The sequence below is a fragment of the Momordica charantia genome (genome assembly GCF_013281855.1).
Source record: "Momordica charantia cultivar OHB3-1 chromosome 10 unlocalized genomic scaffold, Mcharantia_2.0 BLBB01000010.1, whole genome shotgun sequence".
NCBI lineage: Eukaryota > Viridiplantae > Streptophyta > Magnoliopsida > Cucurbitales > Cucurbitaceae > Momordica > Momordica charantia.
In genome coordinates, this window is record NW_028275158.1 from 3,351,002 (window position 1) to 3,368,513 (window position 17,512).

The window sequence follows — 17,512 nt, forward strand, 5'->3', positions numbered from 1 at the left end:
TTTCTCGGGAGGATCAGTCGGCAATCTACAGCGGAGTTCGTTCGTCGCCTAGCGATTCATATTTTTAAATTCTATTTATTGAGTTTTCCTTTTATAGGCGAGCAGCATGGGTACGCAATTACGTCGTGTATAGATCAAATTACGTAAGACAGATTGGAAACGGATCTGTAGCTGCAGCTCCTTCGATTTCTTCCTTTTCAGCTTACTCTCGCTTATTCTGCCGCCATAACCAACCGGAAAATGGAGTTGAAACCGGGATTGTCGGCTTTGGTCACCGGCGGGGCTTCTGGGATTGGTAATTTCGTTTAATTCCGTTTTGTTTGTTGCTGAGTGGAGTGGAGTTTAGGGGCTGAGCGAGCTCGGATTTTTTGTTTATTATAGACGATATCTGTTGCTGCAACTGGTTGCGTGAATCGAGCTGTATTAACCTTGATTCACTTGTTATAAGTTGTGTTCATTAGAGTCGTAGTACTACGTCATGATTATTGATTTCACCGTCAACGACTTTGGAACTGTTATATTGATGGGCTGTCTAGCGATTTGTTATTTCTGTGTCGAACTGATTAAGCGTTTGGTTGCGAGCTTCTGGATTGTGAATGGAATAGTTCCACTCGATCATATATCGAGATATATAGGTCTTTCTTCTTGGAACAGCTTGCACAATGGCGCAAGATTGAGCAGACAGTCCTCCCCTGTTTTTAAGCGTGCGATTTTATCAGGACACGAGTTATGTTGAATCACGTGGGAAATTTTAAAAACTTGCATTCTTGGCTTTAGAAGTTTAAAGGTTTGGTACTCTAACGGTGGTATTGCCTTCTTTTTATTTTCATTATTTATTTTTGACAAACGGTTTTCTTTGTTAAGAATTCTTAGTATGATATATTCATATATATAGTACTGCTATTATATGTCATGTTTCTTACTAATAGAAAAAGAGCAGTGAATTTTTAATTTACGGGCTGGAAGGGCCACTCGATATCTAAACAAAAATCAGTTCATTTATCTTAAGTGCAGTGATTTTATTTTTATTTTCTAATATTTGGGCATTTGATGGCATGATCGTTAAAGTCTGTTATTTGGTGGTTATTCCTGTTTAGGTAGAGCTATTTGCTTAGCTCTGGCAGAGAAGGGAGTATTTGTGACTGTCGTTGATTTTTCTGAAGAAAGGGGACAGGAAGTTGCATCCATTATCCAACAAAAGAATGACAAGGTTCATTCTAAATTGGAGATTCCACCTGCCATATTCATAAGATGTGATGTTACAAGTACAAGTAAGTGGAATCTTCTATCTTATAAATTTTATGGGACGGTTTCTTATTTAAAAAATGCTGGGTAGTTTTCTATCTCTTGTAACTGTTTAGTTAAATTGCTTGTAGTTATCATCACTAATCAGCAGTTATACTACAATCATGGCTATAGTTGTTTTAATGTTTACATGAAAGTTTAATACCATTAATGAGGTATTCACAACCAGAGTTAAAAAAAAAATTGTTGAGGATTCCGGAATGCCATGGGCTTCTAGAGCTAGGGTGCTTGTCCAGTAGAACAACCATATAGTTGAGACTTGAGGGCCAAATTTGTTGCCGTTTTTTTATGACTTCTTATGAAAGGAGCCATATTTGATCATTTACTTATGAGAAATTGTTGCATTTGTGAAAATTTATCACGTTTTGCACTAATACATGAAGTATAAATGCTTTTTTTTTAATGAAGTTCACATCCTCTTCAAATTCATTTATTAGAATTGGCTGATGCTTTTAGATGCCTAGACTATTGAAACAAGGCATCGAATATGGCTTTGCATGCTTCTTCCACAAGGAGTCATCGAACATGGTTCCTTGTGAGAATTTTTTCCATTCGTGAAAATTTATCATGTCAAACAACCATGCTAAACGTGAGGTATAGATGCTTTTTTGTTTTTATTTTTAACTTTTTACTTCATGTCCTGCACAGATTCATTTATCAGAATTAGTTTGCTACATTTCGGCACTTAGACAATGCTTGGATGCCTTTGGTTGATGGTTCCTTATGAAGAATTGTTGCATCGTACAAATTTATTATGTTGCTGCATGAATACGACAAACACAAAGTGTAGACACTTTTTTTTTTTTTTTTTAATTTTTTAATTTCAGGTTTACTTCATATCCACAATAAATTCATTTATTAGAATAAGTTGATGCCTTTAGATGTTTACACAATTTTCACACATTTTGGCTGTTGAGCAGGTGACCTACAGAAGGCTTTTGGCAAGCACGTAGCAACATATGGAGGATTAGATATTTGTATCAACAGTGCTGGAATTGGCAGCAAAATACCATTCCATAAGGATCAAACTGATGGTACTAAAACATGGAGACGCCTTATTGATGTGAACCTAGTTGGTGTCATAGAATGCACTCAACTTGCGGTATGCCTTTACATTAGACTTGGTTTGGCTTTCATCGTACTTCTACTACGGAGTGCACTTACTTGTTGAAGACAAATTGGTTCTGCTCTTTGGCTTGCATGGAAATAGGAAATTATACCCATTGGATGCCTGGGTAACAGAGTTTTGAAAGTGCTCTTATCCTTTCCCTTTTTTAAATTTATTTTCATTCAAGGAAACAGAGTCTTGATGAAATGTAGAATTACACAAAACTAGCAGCAACTAACATGGAAAAGGATGCCTGGATTTTTCATTAGTTTATGTTATCTCTATACAAGTCATATACTAAACTGAATGATGGTAAAAGGCGATCATGTGCATATCACATTACCTGCTAGTGGTGTGCATGTCTTGCAAGATATTAATGGTTGTTATATAACAAGGTCTTCATGGGTGGTACACTTGCACAGCTCTTGTATTTGATCTGTCTAACTTCATTTTTATTTTTCTTCTTCCTTATATCTTTCTATTTTGAGGGACCATCTTAATGAAATCTTATTCTACCTTTTCATACTTCTTTCCTAAATCAATCTCAACAAAAATTAGAGGTCATTTGAAAAATATAAACAATATAAACAATCTTTTTCATAAGTCCTTTGAATCCAAACCAATGCAGTTTCATATTTAGTCTGATTAAAAGAACTTTACTAAGGGCGTCCTTAATCCTATGAATTGTCTTGGCAGTGAAAGAAATTTCTTTGAGATTGGTTATAGTCCTTGAGAATTTGATTATCCTACCTTTTTCCATCTAAATCTATTGGGGCGACTTCCAGTTTAATTCTTGGAAAATACCTTGTCATCCTTCCCAAATGAACTAATAATGGTTAACTTAAAAATATAGTTGTGTAGGATCTTTTGGAGGAAAGAGAGAAGAGTTGATATTGGAGAGAAGAGGAAAGGAGAACGCCATTCAATTTTTGACCTTTCTAACATCCTATGATATGCATTTACCTGTGTCCTTCATGATCGTAACCTTTGTTCATACTAAAGGTTTTTTTTTTTTTTTTTTTTTTTTTTTTTTTTTTTTTTAATGAGAAACAACGCTTTCATTGAGAAAAATGAAAATAGATACAAAAGAACAACACGGGCATACAAAAAGACAGCCCAGAAAGAGCGAGCCCCCTAAAGAAAAGGACTCCAATCCAAAAGAATGAGGCCCAACTGATAATTACAAAAGGTCTTAGTGTCGAACCTCTGTTCATGCTAAAGTAAATTAAGTACTTTTTATTTGTCAGAGAAAAGAAGATCCGATATCAATCGCTTCTTTCTATGACGTGGCAAGAAAACATTCATGGGTTAAGTTTTTTAAAGAGTTTAACAATTTCTGTTTGCCTTATTCTGGAACATCTTTACTGGTTTGTCTTTCAAAGAGGGAAATTAAGTGTGCACTGTTGGTCCCACTATAGACACCCTATTAAAGTTTCTTGAACTCATTCACTAACAACTAATTTGTTGTTGCCTCTCTCTGCTGCGTGGACCAGATAAAGACCATGGAATCAATGGAAAAACCTGGTGTAATTATCAACCTAGGTTCTGCTTCAGGTCTTTATCCACTATTTGCAGACCCTGTATACACTGGATCCAAAGGTGTTTTATCTGTCCTTTGTTTGCCTTTTGTTCTCTCAAATCTGATGCAACTTATTTTTCTAAACTGTTTATGGTTAGTTATGTCTTAATGCATGAGGATGATTGAAAATATAACTTCAAATTTATGTTTCTTTATTTCTAGGTGGTGTTGTTATGTTTACTAGATCACTTGTGCCGTACAAACGTAAGGGCATTCGCATCAATGTGCTTTGTCCTGAGGTAAGAGGATAAGTTGAATAATTTTGGCATTGTTATCCAATGTTAAAAAAAAAAAAATCTTGATACTCGAACAACATCTTCTATCACCAAAGATATGATTGCTAAAAGGGACATGCACAAGATTTACAAGATTATGAGTGCTATGCGACTGTATTGTGGCTAACTTGAAGCTCTCATGACAATTTATTTTGTACTCAACTGTTCTTTTTGATGGTTCAATTACATTATCTTTATTTTTGACTTATGTATTACATGCTACAGTTTAACCTACTATGTTTTTTACTAACTGGAGTGATTTTAAATTGGTATTTAGGACTTTATGAACGAGGAAGCATTATCCCTTGTTGGTTCTGTCTCTAGCTTGAGTCAAATTGTTATGCAATTCCTATCAGTGTTTAGCTTTTGTAATGTTGTCCATTTTTAGATCGTCCCATGGATTAATTTTTTTGCTTATAGTTCTTAGTCTATATAACCTTTTAGTCTGTTTGCAGTACAAGCAAATATTTATCTGCGTTTGTTATCTACCTGAACTTTCTTTGCAGTTTGTAAAAACAGAGCTGGCTGCAGGAACAGGAGTGGATGAAAAGTTCTCTAAACTGTTAGGAGGCTTTGTTCCCATGGAGATGGTGATTAAAGGTAAGGTTTGCTTTTCAATGTCCTTTCCTTCCGCAACATTTTTTTCATTGTAGATGCAGTAATGTACTCAATTATCACTCTATTGAAGAGTTCTCTCCAGCTGTTTACAGAGTATAGTTGGATGATAAAAAGAACATGCTTCTATATTTTATTAACTACTAATAGCTCTTGGCATACACTTTTAAACATAGCACCATACTGAATTCAGTAGTTTTGTTTAATTTATTCTTGGGTTACATTAAAGAAATTAGCAGGTCAAATTAAAAGAAGACAATAAAAAACTCTCTTCAGGTTTGAATTCTTTTATGATGCTTTTAAATTGCACGTATTTTAAAAAATAAGCCTTCATTTGTTTCTCAATTATAGGTACACTCGTGCTTAATCTCATTGTGTGAATTTAGTTGAGCATGGCTGAAACTTGTGCTGCTTGCCTTTTCCCGTTGAAGTCAGATTCTGATATTCCATGCTTCAATGCTCTTTAGGTACTTTTGAACTTATTACTGATGAGAGCAAAGCTGGTGAATGCCTATGGATTACTAACCGCAGAGGGATGGAGTACTGGCCCACCCCTATAGAACAAACAAAATACTTGGTTCATTCCTCAAGAAGGAAAACATCTTCATCGACAATTTCTCGGAAAATTGATATTCCCCAAAGTTTTGAGAAAGTGTACGTAATGTTCTATGCTTTCACCCTGTCTAGGTTTGAGATTATCTGAAGTGAAACTATGGTTATCTCGAAGATTCCATTCAATGAAGCATGATTTTTCGATATGGTGGTTGTGAAAATTGGAAATTTAATTGACTGAAGTGCAACTCCATGCACTTTTTAGTCTTGGCTGTCCGTGATTTGGTGAACATAGATAAATAATAATATCAAGTTATGTGCCAATATTATTTTTTTGTAGTAACATGTTGGCTGCAATGTTTTAAATTGATCTACTCGTTCATCACTTGTCAGTAATTGCTTACAATTTCATCTAACTGTTTCTTCCAGAGTTGTTCATACTCTGAGCCACAATTTTCGTGGTGCAACCAGCATAGTGCGCACACCATTGAGATTGCCCATCAAACCAGATCATGTTCTCGTCAAAATCATATATGCTGGTGTAAATGCAAGCGATGTAAGTATCTAAGTCTCAATAAATTTTATTATTATACAGTGTTTACTATTGCAGAAACACTTCATGTTCTTAGTTGCTTGTTTTCTTGTGTTTGACAACCTTACTGGTCTTTGTAAGTTGCAGCTGCACCTTTTTTATTTTATCTGAACCAAGGTTCTGTCTGATGTAATAGTGCAAAGGGGATAGAGTTTATCTGAGGGTGATTGTTCTAGAAAGATATTGTTTTGACTCTAACTTAGAAACTGAAATTTTCTTCAAATGACCGACTTTTATGCTAATAGATGATGTTAGTTTAGTCTTGGAGACAATGAGACCAGATCATCTGCCATCTATGTTATATTCAGAACTTACTATCTGAGTTCTAAATCTTCATGCTTTAACGATCCTCCTCTTACTGACCTAGTATATACCTATGGTAACACTGACAATGATGTGAATTTTTTGCTTTGCCATGCCATGGTTGGAATACTTTTAGTCAATTTTTTGTAAAAAGATCTAATTATTTTTAAGAATACTGTGGAAAGAAAAATTTGTTGGGAAACTGTCTTCTCTTTAGAAGAGAGAGACTTCTGTCATCAAAATAGACGAAAAAGGTCAAATGCATCATGACATCTAGCATTTTCTTCAATTATTTGCACTCTTTTCAGTACTATTCTCGTAGCTTAAAGGACTATGATGCTGTATTTCTTCTGCCTCCTAGGTTTAGGTTCTATTTCTCTAATAAATATGTACAGAGATCCGGTTTCTTTCCTACGTTCTAACTAATGGTATTATGTACAGGTAAATTTCAGCTCAGGTCATTATTTCAGTGACAGCAACAAAGATCTTCGCTCTCTCCTTCCACTAAATGCTGGTTTTGAGGTCTCAGGGAAAAGACGTTATATCCTGTTATAATGGAATAATTTGTTTCCAGTAATATTTTAGGGTTATATAGGTGCCGTTGATTTTAGGTTAATAAGACCACTACTTCTTTTGGTACTTGGTTGTTCTTAATTTCTTAAAATAGCAAAATTACTTTTCATTGCAGGGCGTGGGTATAATTGCAGCAGTTGGTGATTCTGTCACTCACCTGAAAGTTGGTACTCCTGCCGCCATGATGACCTTTGGAAGTTATGCTGAGTTTGTGACTGTAACGTTCTCTTAAAACTCTGGCTTAATACTTAAGGCTTGCGATGGTTTCCCCTTCTTTATGTATCATTTGATTCAAGTACTTCTAATCACGAACTTAAGGGTGATTTTTATTGCAGAATATGCCAATGTTTGGAATCTTGATGCTTTTGATTTTACTTGAATAGGTTCATTCAAAACATATCCTTCCAGTTCCAAGACCTGATCCAGAAGTTGTTGCCATGCTGACTTCAGGGCTAACAGCATCAATTGCTCTAGAAAAGGTTTTTTCTGAAATTTGTGACTAATTCCTTCTGCTGACCGTTATAATTACATTTTCTTCTAACAAATCTTGTCATATTCTGCTTTCTCTCAAATTTTTTTTTAACGTAGTAGTCCGATCATTTTATGCTTTACTCAGATTTTAGTTTTCTTTCCTGATGATAGTTGCTTTCACCGTTGATCTAGGCAGGGCAAATGGAATCTGGAAAGGTAGTTCTTGTTACTGCTGCTGCTGGAGGGACTGGGCAATTCGCTGTCCAGGTTCTTTCATATTTGCCTATTCTCTCGGAGTCTCTAGTACTAGCTTCTTTTCACTCTGTTTTACATATGATGTAATAATCTTAGAAGGATTTGAAGAAATATCTCAGATGTGGTGTAGATTGAAATCCTTTTATTTATTCCTGTGAGAAAATCCCTTCTAATTCTCCTCCATGCTCTATATTTTTCTACTTTCTGACAGGTGTGGTAATTACTGTTTAAATTGCTAGATAACCGTCATTAATTTCACATTATTTCCAAATGTACAGCTTGCCAAGTTATCTGGAAATAAGGTTGTTGCAACATGTGGAGGCAAGGAAAAAGCCATGCTTTTGAAAGAACTGGGAGTTGATCGAGTCATAGATTACAGATCTGAAGACATTAAAACTGTACGATTTCGAAAACCATTTTTAATTTTTCATTATACGTTTGAGTTTTATTGTTTTCCAAGTGCTAAGTTGAAACTGAAAGGACAACTTTGCTTGTGAGTTAGATCTAGATTAATGATATGGACAATCTACCTGACTACTTGGTCCTTCCAAGTACCACAAACCAAATGTTAGCTTATTCCCAATATCTAAAATATTGTCATTTTCTTCCCAAAATAAAACTGCTTTTTATGATGTCTTGGCCTGATATAATAAAAAAAAAAAAATTAAGCTGCTCACTTTAGGCTGGTTTCACGTCTAAGATAATGTCACAGTAGCAAGCTATTTTATGGACGTCAGTAGCATCCAGTTTGGTGATAAAGGTTTGAAAGATGAAATGGTTTCTACCAGATGCATTCCAATAAGCCAGTTTTTCTTTTCAATTCTAGTCATTTATTTTAAGCAGGGGCATATTTATAGTTCTCAGTTCTCCAGGTTCTGAAGACAGAGTATCCTAAAGGCGTTGATATCATCTATGAGTCAGTTGGGGGTGATATGTTTAATTTGTGCTTGAATGCGTTGGCAATCTATGGACGACTAATCGTGATCGGAATGATCTCCCAGGTTATTTTTCTAGCAAGTTTCCTCTCCATGCTGTTGCATGCTTAAATATTATTGTTATATGAACATTTTAACTGTACTGTATTTCAATTTTGTGACATCTGATTCAGTTTGTATTTTCGCATTTATTTGCTTTAATACTGTTTCCAAAGGAAAAAAATCTGAACTTTAAAATGGATGACTTTTTGTAATGTTGGAGCATGTCTTTACTTGTCATCATGGTTGTACTTTTCAAAGCAATTAAAATGGTTGTTGATGGAATATCAATCTTTTAGTTTAAGTTGTCAACGGTTTGTCCCCTGTTTAGCTTGGTGGAATATTGATTCAAGCTTATTGCTGAAAGTGAATTGTTAATACATTCTAAGCATCATTTTTTCTGCTACTGTAGCCAGATTTAGATGCAGTTGTTTTGTCTGAGTTAAAGAATGCAAGTCCACTTGCATGGTAATCAACGGGATTAATTGATTGAACTTGTAAAGTTGAAATGCATTTCTTAACACTTAAGGTATTTTAAATGAGAGTCTCCATTTTGCCACATGGTGAAAATTTTCTTAGTAGATTAATGAAGCTAACATCAGATTCACAAACTGAATTTAAGAGCATTGGTGCCAATGTTTTAATTTGAATATTACCGGAGTGAACCTGTCATAATTCATTGTTGAGGATCCGGATGAACTTTTAAACGCACAAGTGAATATATCTATCTTTATTTGAAGTCACATGTATTCCTCTGTTTTTTCCATTTTTAAATTTCTTGCAGATATAATTAATTCTTTTAGTTCTCTTTTTCTTGAATTTACTGTTGTATTGTTTCACTTTCATCTCAGTATCAAGGAGAACATGGGTGGGAGCCATCAAACTACCCAGGACTTTGCGAGAAAATTCTGAAGAAAAGCCAAACTGTTGTATGTTCCCATATCATTTAACCCTTGATGACTGTTATATAAATTCATATTTCATATATCGTCTTGAATCTATTTGTAGAGTCTCTTTTCATAAGCGGATTGGTTTGATGGTACACATTTAAAATTTTAAGGCACTAGAAAAATGTTATATTCTAGTTAGAGGGTTTTACCTTGAAGATTATACTCCTGTATTCTCGGTTGTTTTATCTCACTCATCTAAGGTCCTGAACTGATGTCTTAAAACAACTTACGTGCTTCATTAAGGACTTCATCATTATATGTCAGTATTCAAAGCAACTCGTAATTTGCCTTTATATTATTACACTGGACGGCACCTAATATGCTACATATGAATATCTAGCCAATTCAACGTCTGCACAATGTTTTCTCCAGATATCATATGAACCTATTCTACTTAATCGTCATAGATGAAGAAGTTCGAAAAGGAAAATGAAAAAAAAAAAAAAAAAAAAAAAACTTCTTCCTCACTCTACCTTTTTGTATTGATGAATTGTGCATCAATTCTGTCACTTGATTTAACTACGAGTTCTTAATCTTCAGGCTGGATTCTTCCTCATACAATATAGTCGCCTCTGGCAGCAACATTTGGATACACTATTTGATCTCTTCTCCTCGGGCAAGCTGAAGGTATTGCTTAACCTCTGCTTTGTACTGCAGCTTTATGGTGTCAGTATGCATGAGATTCTGTTCTTGCTAGACAATGATTAATACAATTAAGAATTAATAGTATCCCTTTTATTTCTTTCAGGAGGTGTTCGTTTATATTCCTACCAATTTTTATTCCTTAACATTTTTTTGTCATGGCATATTGATTCAGAGAATATAAGAATACTATATTTGTGTAATTGTTTTGTATTGTTTACTTATAATGACCAAGATATCATTGTTATATATTATAATACTATGATTACATACAAACAGAGAAAACTAGCGAGAGAGTTGCATGAGAGGAGAGATTAGTTAGAAAAAAGTCTGTGAGACAATTTGTTCGTATGGAAAGATTAGCGAGAATTGTGTGGAGATAGAAGTTAGGTAGAGGAAGTGCGATTTTATATAAGATAAACTTGGTAGAGAGAATTCATTGAGAGACAATATATGTATAAAGATAGATTAGTAAGAGAGAATTTGTGTGGAGGGAAGTTAGTGAGAGGTGCGTGTAAAGAATAGTAAGAGAAAGCATGTAGGAGTTAGTGAGAAGAGGTATGTATGGAGAGAGGTTAATTAGGTAAAAAGTGGGTTTAGTGAGAGATTATTTGGAGAGCTATTACTAGTGATAGACAATGTAATAGGAATTTAGTAAGACAATATGTGCAGATAGAAATGAAAATGGGTAAGAATCTTAATCTTTACTGCATTCTAGTGAAACAAATACATGACAGTTCTTTCATTCTTGGAAAAATCTAGTAATGTGATGGTACTCTTTGGAAATAGACACATTCTTAACTCCTTACTCACCAGAATTATTATTCTACATTCTTTGTTATCTTTTGTTTCGACCTCAGCGATAAAAATCCCCCATTGAATTCAAATCCTCTTTACAGGTTTCTGTGGATCCGAAAACATTTTTCGGCGTCCAATCCGTTGCAGACGCTGTCGAATATCTCCATTCCGGAAAGAGTGTTGGCAAGGTATAGATTTCTCTATCTTTGGAATAATGTTGAGAATGTACGAACTTCCAAATAGTATTGGTATTCTTGCACTCCTTATGTTATTCTTTTTGTGCCAATACCGATGCAACCTACTCTGAAACAATTTTTCCTGAACAATATTTTTGGGAAAAAAAAAACAGGTTGTTGTTTGCATTGATCCAACCTTCATTGAACCAAAGCCAAAGCTCTGAACCAGAAATGTCACCTGCAAAGTTCTAACTTTGTGGATTGTCTGTGCAAGAACTCTCGAGTAAATTCTTGCTCTAACACATCCAACTTGTGCTGGAAATCTCTTCGATGAACAATAAATCACATCTTTGGTGTCAAGGGAAAAAATGGGAAAAAAAAAGAACAGTAATGAGGGGAGGGCACAGAGATCATTTATCCTCTGGTGGCTGCTGAGAAATTTCCCCAAGCAGGTGTTGTAGGAATCTCGTCACTGTGCTGTTTCAAATTATGGTCAGAGACTGATAGTACTGTTTTGTATTTTGTTTTCCATTTGGAAGGTTTTTTTTTTCCTCTTTTTAACGTGAAGAGACTCGTGTGTATTTTGTTATCCCGTTATATGTTGCATTTATATAGTTTAATTGGTTAAGACATATATTCGAATAAAATGTCATAGATTCGAATTTCTACACCCATATATTGAATTTAAAGAAAATTTAAAGAAAATGAAAGTCGTTGCAATTTTTCGTTGTACAGGAAGTAGTTTGCATGTTTTTTTTAATCTTAAAATGAGGAAAAAAATTAGTATACTCATCTCTCCAACTCAAAGTTAAAAAGTATATATATATTTTTTTGAGATACAAAGTTATGAAGCTTTTTTAGATCATGAATCAAAAATCTCAAAATATGTATTTTGCAAGTGTGGATAACTTGTCATATTACTTTAGTTTTTTTTTAATAGAGGTGTTGCCCTAAAGTTTATATCTACTAGAAAATTTAATCTTCGTAAATTATTTGCAAGTATGATCTTTCATTAAAAAAATTATAAATGTAACATCTCTTTAAAAAGATGATAATGGCAAATGCAACAATTTTATAATTACCAGTATTTTTTGTATTACAATTAAAAAACCGGTTAATCTACTTACTTTAAATCAATTTTTAAAATACAATAGCTTATTGACTTAAATGTTAATCGAAGTAATACTTCAAATTAGAGTAACGCCCATTCTACTTTTAATCATATTTACAATTTACAATTTTTTTTGACGGTACCATATTTATGATTATAAAATTGTTACTAATATAATATTGTAGTCTTATGCTATAGTTGGAATTAGCCTTTCATAACTAAAATTCGATGGCCTGCATTGGAAATTTGTGAAATTATTCCTGTGTGGATTGTATAATAAAAATAAAAATAATAGATTTATATTTTATTTATTTTTACAATCAACAACTTGGCCCCTATAGCTCAGTGGTAGAGCGTCAGTCTTGTAAACTGAAGGTCTGTAGTTCGATCCTGCATGGGGGCAATTTTTTCCTTTTATTACAGGGCTAAATTTTCATAAAATCATTCTAATTTTGGGGTGTAACTTTTTTTTTTCCATTTTTTGAAAAGGGTCTGGTTTTTTTAGTTATGAAATATTGTGTTAACTAAATTATACATACAATATAAAAGAAAATAAATTATCTTAGGGCCAATCAAATTATAAATTTCTCTGAAAAAGAATGAATTTGCCCCTATAGCTCAGTGGTAGAGCGTCAGTCTTGTAAACTGAAGGTCTGTAGTTCAATCCTGCATAGGGGCAAATCTTTTTTTTTTTCCAGATCCACCAAATAAATTTATTTTATACACTTTATTTTACCACTCCTCCAAGAGAGGGAGAACAAAACTACAAGAAGAAATGATATTTAAACACTGAATTCATCTGTTACAGAAACCAGTATTCACAATTAGCCCTCTCCAGCCATTAGTGTGTTCTTCTCCAAAAAACTTCCCAAAACTAATGGCAGAAAGTTCTCAAACTATGGTACTATTGTATATCATCACCAATGGACACTGGCCACTTCCTGGAACAATTGCTCCATGTTCCCGATATCGGTGTCTAAAGAATGAATTTCGTCTTCCAATCGCTTCACGGTGGCTCTTCCCTCCATGATTTTCGCCATGAGAATGCTTCTTTCTGCTAGTATCAAGTCTCGCTTCAGCTCTGCTTCTCTTTTCTTCTCTGGCTTTAGAGAGAGATTCAGTAGTTGGTCGATTCGAGTGCGTAGAAAGCCTACATTCATTCCTAAGGCCTCGAAGGCGGTCAAAGTTTTGTCCCAAGTGGCAAGGTGTTCTTGTGAGGTGGTGATCTTGCATGCTCTAATGGCATCAGCAATGTTGATGGTCTCTGATATGATTCCTGAAACAAGTTTGTAATTTAGACCCTCTAGAATATGGTCATGAAGAAATGATTTCTGGCTGCAGCACAGGTCGTAGTATTTGGTTCTAATGTGACTGGAGAGCTCGGAGTCGATAATCAATCCATTGACAGAAATGCTGAAATCATTCAAACTCTTCACTTTGTCGAAATCCAGAGTTGAGTCTGATAATTGAATTCCATTCATGGGGTTAGAACCAAAACTCTTGCTGACATCTTCAGACTCCTCTTGTCCGGAAATCATCTCAGAATCTAAAACTGCATGGCCACTCGTTTGCCTATGTTCTTCATTGATATCCATTGCGAGGGAGGCGGGACTATCGTCTTCTTCTTCCTCCTTAACGGGAAGAATGTTTGTCTCTTTGCTATTTACAATGTCGAGGGTTGTTTGTTCCTCCTTAACATGAGCGATATTTGTTTCTTTGCTATCTACAATGTTGAAGGACAAGTATTAGCATGGTGATGGGCGGAGCGTTCTTACAAATATAGAAATGGTAAATAGCGAAAAAGCCATGTAAACTATACATAAAGATGATTGTTTGTTGCAGGCCTCATATTTAAGGCCTAAAGCACCATCAACCTCAGCTGCACCATTGGATCTCACAATGTAGACCTGAAAATAGAAGGGACGAATCACAATTACATATTTAAATTACTTGAATCCTGAAAGCTGAGTATTTAAATTACTTGAATCCTGAAAGCTGAGCAAATGGCGTCAGGTGTGGACCGTGGAGTCGGCACCTGACCATCTGTGTTCAAGTATTAGTCGGTAAATGGTGAGAATATTATTAGAAATCTTAGTAGTGTCATTATTTGTAGTTACTTAGAAGTTGGTTTCTGCTTACGGTTATAATTTAGGGAGTATGGGTTTAGGAGTTGTGCATAATTTGGAAAGTCAACCAACCTATACTAGAATCCGGAAGAGAGATAGCCCTCTTGGAAGGCTATTACTCTTATAGTTTCTCTTTGATGTCGTAATACAATTTCGGTGTTATTCTCTTATAATTAAGATCCTATCAGTCCGATTCTGATCCTAAAATTTCCCTGTATCCATCTAGTTTACTATGTTATCAAGCTTTTATATCAAAGTCAGAATGCAAACATCGTTGCGATTTGCATCCTCACTATGATTTTACATCAAGATCAACATCTTTGCAATTAGTTACTCCAAAAATGATTAGTAGATAGAGCTGAAGAACAATTGGATGAAAAAGGGAAGTAAAAGTTTCTCTAACATTCAACTTTGAATCCTACTACTTGACAGACTATTAAATAGAGTAACGGTTACCATAAGTTTGTTAGGCATGACCAAATGGAAAACAATAACATCTCCTTGGAGTAATTTGTGAGCCATTGAGAAGCCTCGCCATCCAGCACTCAACCCCTTTTTTTCGGATAGATATTTTGTTTCATATTCTATTCCACTTTCATCTTCTAAGACGAATACGGTATCCTGCTTTGGTAAATGGCTGTCACAGAATCCTTTTGGAAGACCCTGCCACGACAAACAAAAAGATCCATCAAAGGGTTCATGATTCACCCCAGTAATCCTCATTTCCAATCCAAGTGAATAGCAAGTGGGTTTACCAGCCAAAATCCTCCGGTGACGTGTGACGGGAGCATAACCTTAATAAGACTGGGACAACTAGGGGATAATTTTGCTTGAACTTCCTTTGCTTGTGCCATAACAGAAGATTGAGCTTCAAGATCGTTGTATACGCTATCAACAGTTGTTCTCTTGCATTTTACACTACAAGTAAAAAACATAAGATAACGGTTGAAGATAGGAGTTTTTTGGGAAAGAATGAAGGAGCTAAGCATATCATTTCAATGTGTCCCCTTACCTTCTAGGAAGTAGAAAACTGTCAACTGCTCCCTGGTCAATAATTTTACAAACATTTGCCACATTCAGTGTTAACTCACATGAAAAAGCTAGATATTCATACATCAAATGAAAGATATAAATCCGACATAGTAATATTGTGATGAGTAAAGGAAAATCAACTCCAGAAATTTATAGCAATACAAAAGGAATAGATGCCATGGAAAGCCCGTAATTGAATTATGCTTATAACGTATAAGCTTTCGCTTGACTCGGCAAAGAAGAATTCTAACAAAATCCTCACCATCTATCAGCAGTCTAAAATGTATCATATGCATCATAGCTATAGAATGAGTAAATTGGAGAATTCATGGCACAAAATAAAGCAGACCAGTGATGCAAGTCGATAAAAATTCAGATGAGAATTAATATCAGATCGAGGTTGCCAAATGCTACAATGAAAAGGCAAGAAAAAAGAGAAAGAACCAAGTATTACAAATCAAAGTCTAGACTCTAGTAACAAGTTTGCAACCTTGATGAAATAAGCACAAAAAATTCAGTTCAAGTAAAATTGAATCAGGTTGTAATCATTAACTAACAGCAAAGAAAACAAAAATCAGCTCCAATATTCCAAAACTTTAACCAGAAGTCTGCTTTAACTCCAAAAGCCCCAGGAGCTTAAATTCTTAGTTTGAATTTTATTCATTCATTTAAACAAATTCAACTAGAAGTTTCCTTAACTGCATGTACCATTGCCTATCCCTATTTTGATTATTAGAAGAAAACAAAAAGCTTCACTGGTATTGATACAACCAATTTGTCTGCAAGTAAGAGTTGCCATCTTAAAACAGTCCCACATTTTGTTGGGATTGAAAATGACGAAGACATCTCTAAATGGTTCTTCAGGGGACCAATTATAAAACCCCACATGACACAGAAAGAAGCATTTCTTGACAATGACATGAAAAAAAATTCACAACCCACTGAACATTAATCAAAATCTGAAACAAACCAGACCCATTTCTAATCAGAACCAAATCGACCCAAAAGAGAACAGAACAAGCAAAAACAGAGCGCAACTGGGTCTCACTCACTTGATCGTAACTGGTACTCGTTTGGGTACTTGAGACCCAAGTTTTTCTCCTGAACAACTTCTCCTTCTTCCCTGGTCTCCACTGGTTCATCTGCACGAGGAAACACAAATAAAATGAGTGATTAAAACAGCAAACGCAATGCAAAAGCAGAGAGAACAGAGAACAGATGAAGAAGAACCTTGGGAGAAAAAAGAGCTGTAATTTCTGCGTTCTTCTGAGCAATGGCCATGGCCGGAGAGTGAAGTGGGTGGGGGGAAACGGTAATTGATTTCAGCTGATTCTTTTCACCACTTGTTTTCACCATTTTCAGACAACGAACAGCCACCTACATCGGTCCTTTTTCACATTGTTCGAATCTGACGGTTGGGATTGGAGAGCTCATATGTGGGATTTGAATTTGAGAGCATCTGAACCGTCCATAGTTGCAAGATATGGGGAGCATTTGACACGACCCTCTTGTCTAGCCTTGGCTTTATGGCACTTTATTTTCTTTAATTATTACTATTTTTCCCACAAATTGTGAGACCATTTTAACTCGTTCCGGCCTTTCGAGATCTCAATTTTATAGATACGTGGATGGATAGTTTAGGAAAAATTACGAAAATAGTGGATATTATTGATGAAAATTTTTTAAATTAGTAAATAATATAGCTTAATTAACCTATAACTTATCACTTCTAACCATCATATCTAACCATATAAATAATATATTTATATAAATATAGTTATAATGAAAATTTGAAATAAAATCATGTATACATATATCAAAATTATTTGAGTCAGTAAATTAAAGTTAATGTTATTTTTTTATTGATAATTTCTAATCCAATCTAATTACGTAATTGAATAAAATATGTGAAATATAGATATATATAAAGGTATGAAATAATTTTAAAAAATTAGATTTAATTTAAATTTTAAATATTTAATAATAATTAGATAAATTGATTTTCTTTTATTATTTTGTTTTAAGATTTGGTGAGTTAAATTTAATTTAAAATTTGTTTTTCTTTTGAATCAATT

The 17,512-nt window shown here is 34.5% G+C and overlaps 2 protein-coding genes and 2 non-coding genes across 5 annotated transcripts; 3 read left to right on the plus strand and 1 right to left on the minus strand.

Moving 5' to 3' along the window:
- NQR (ARP protein (REF)) lies at nt 1–11,836 on the plus strand. The gene is made up of 18 exons (XM_022293526.2): nt 1–295; nt 1,098–1,271; nt 2,226–2,407; nt 3,907–4,012; nt 4,155–4,231; nt 4,774–4,867; nt 5,350–5,536; nt 5,864–5,990; nt 6,771–6,851; nt 7,018–7,119; nt 7,286–7,381; nt 7,566–7,640; nt 7,907–8,026; nt 8,501–8,629; nt 9,454–9,531; nt 10,093–10,179; nt 11,094–11,180; nt 11,342–11,836. The coding sequence occupies exons 1-18, from the start codon at nt 241–243 to the stop codon at nt 11,390–11,392; spliced, it is 1,908 nt and encodes a 635-aa protein (XP_022149218.1). The 5' UTR covers nt 1–240; the 3' UTR covers nt 11,393–11,836.
- Nucleotides 11,837–12,610: 774 nt separating this feature from the next.
- TRNAT-UGU (transfer RNA threonine (anticodon UGU)) lies at nt 12,611–12,682 on the plus strand. Its single transcript has one exon. It is a non-coding gene; the product is annotated as a tRNA-Thr (tRNA).
- Nucleotides 12,683–12,886: 204 nt separating this feature from the next.
- Nucleotides 12,887–12,958, plus strand: TRNAT-UGU (transfer RNA threonine (anticodon UGU)). The gene has a single exon. It is a non-coding gene; the product is annotated as a tRNA-Thr (tRNA).
- A 29-nt stretch (nt 12,959–12,987) lies between these two features.
- Nucleotides 12,988–16,864, minus strand: LOC111017653 (B3 domain-containing protein Os01g0234100). Of its 2 annotated transcripts, none has more exons than XM_022293470.2 (7): nt 16,668–16,864; nt 16,490–16,579; nt 15,418–15,449; nt 15,161–15,323; nt 14,862–15,068; nt 14,099–14,186; nt 12,988–14,002 (listed from the first exon to the last, which is right to left on the minus strand). In XM_022293470.2, exons 1-7 carry the CDS (start codon nt 16,791–16,793, stop codon nt 13,197–13,199), a joined length of 1,512 nt encoding a protein of 503 aa, XP_022149162.1. In that variant the 5' UTR covers nt 16,794–16,864; the 3' UTR covers nt 12,988–13,196. The 2 variants fall into 2 exon arrangements, with proteins under 2 accessions (XP_022149162.1, XP_087973312.1); XM_088117186.1 differs by having other exon boundaries at nt 15,418–15,442; nt 16,668–16,718.
- Between the last annotated feature and the right edge of the window lie 648 nt (nt 16,865–17,512).

Bases quoted from the DNA above. Each gene is read 5' to 3' on its own strand.
- NQR (XM_022293526.2), top strand. From the start codon at position 241: ATGGAGTTGAAACCGGGATTGTCGGCTTTGGTCACCGGCGGGGCTTCT. The intron at 4,013-4,154 runs GTGTTTTATCTG...CTTTATTTCTAG, and splicing joins TGTATACACTGGATCCAAAG to GTGGTGTTGTTATGTTTACT. The intron at 8,027-8,500 runs GTACGATTTCGA...TCAGTTCTCCAG, and splicing joins GATCTGAAGACATTAAAACT to GTTCTGAAGACAGAGTATCC.
- LOC111017653 (XM_022293470.2), bottom strand. From the start codon at position 16,793: ATGGTGAAAACAAGTGGTGAAAAGAATCAGCTGAAATCAATTACCGTT. The intron at 15,450-16,489 runs GTGAGTGAGACC...ATTATTGACCAG, and splicing joins CGAGTACCAGTTACGATCAA to GGAGCAGTTGACAGTTTTCT. The intron at 15,324-15,417 runs GTAAGGGGACAC...TTTTACTTGTAG, and splicing joins AGTTTTCTACTTCCTAGAAG to TGTAAAATGCAAGAGAACAA.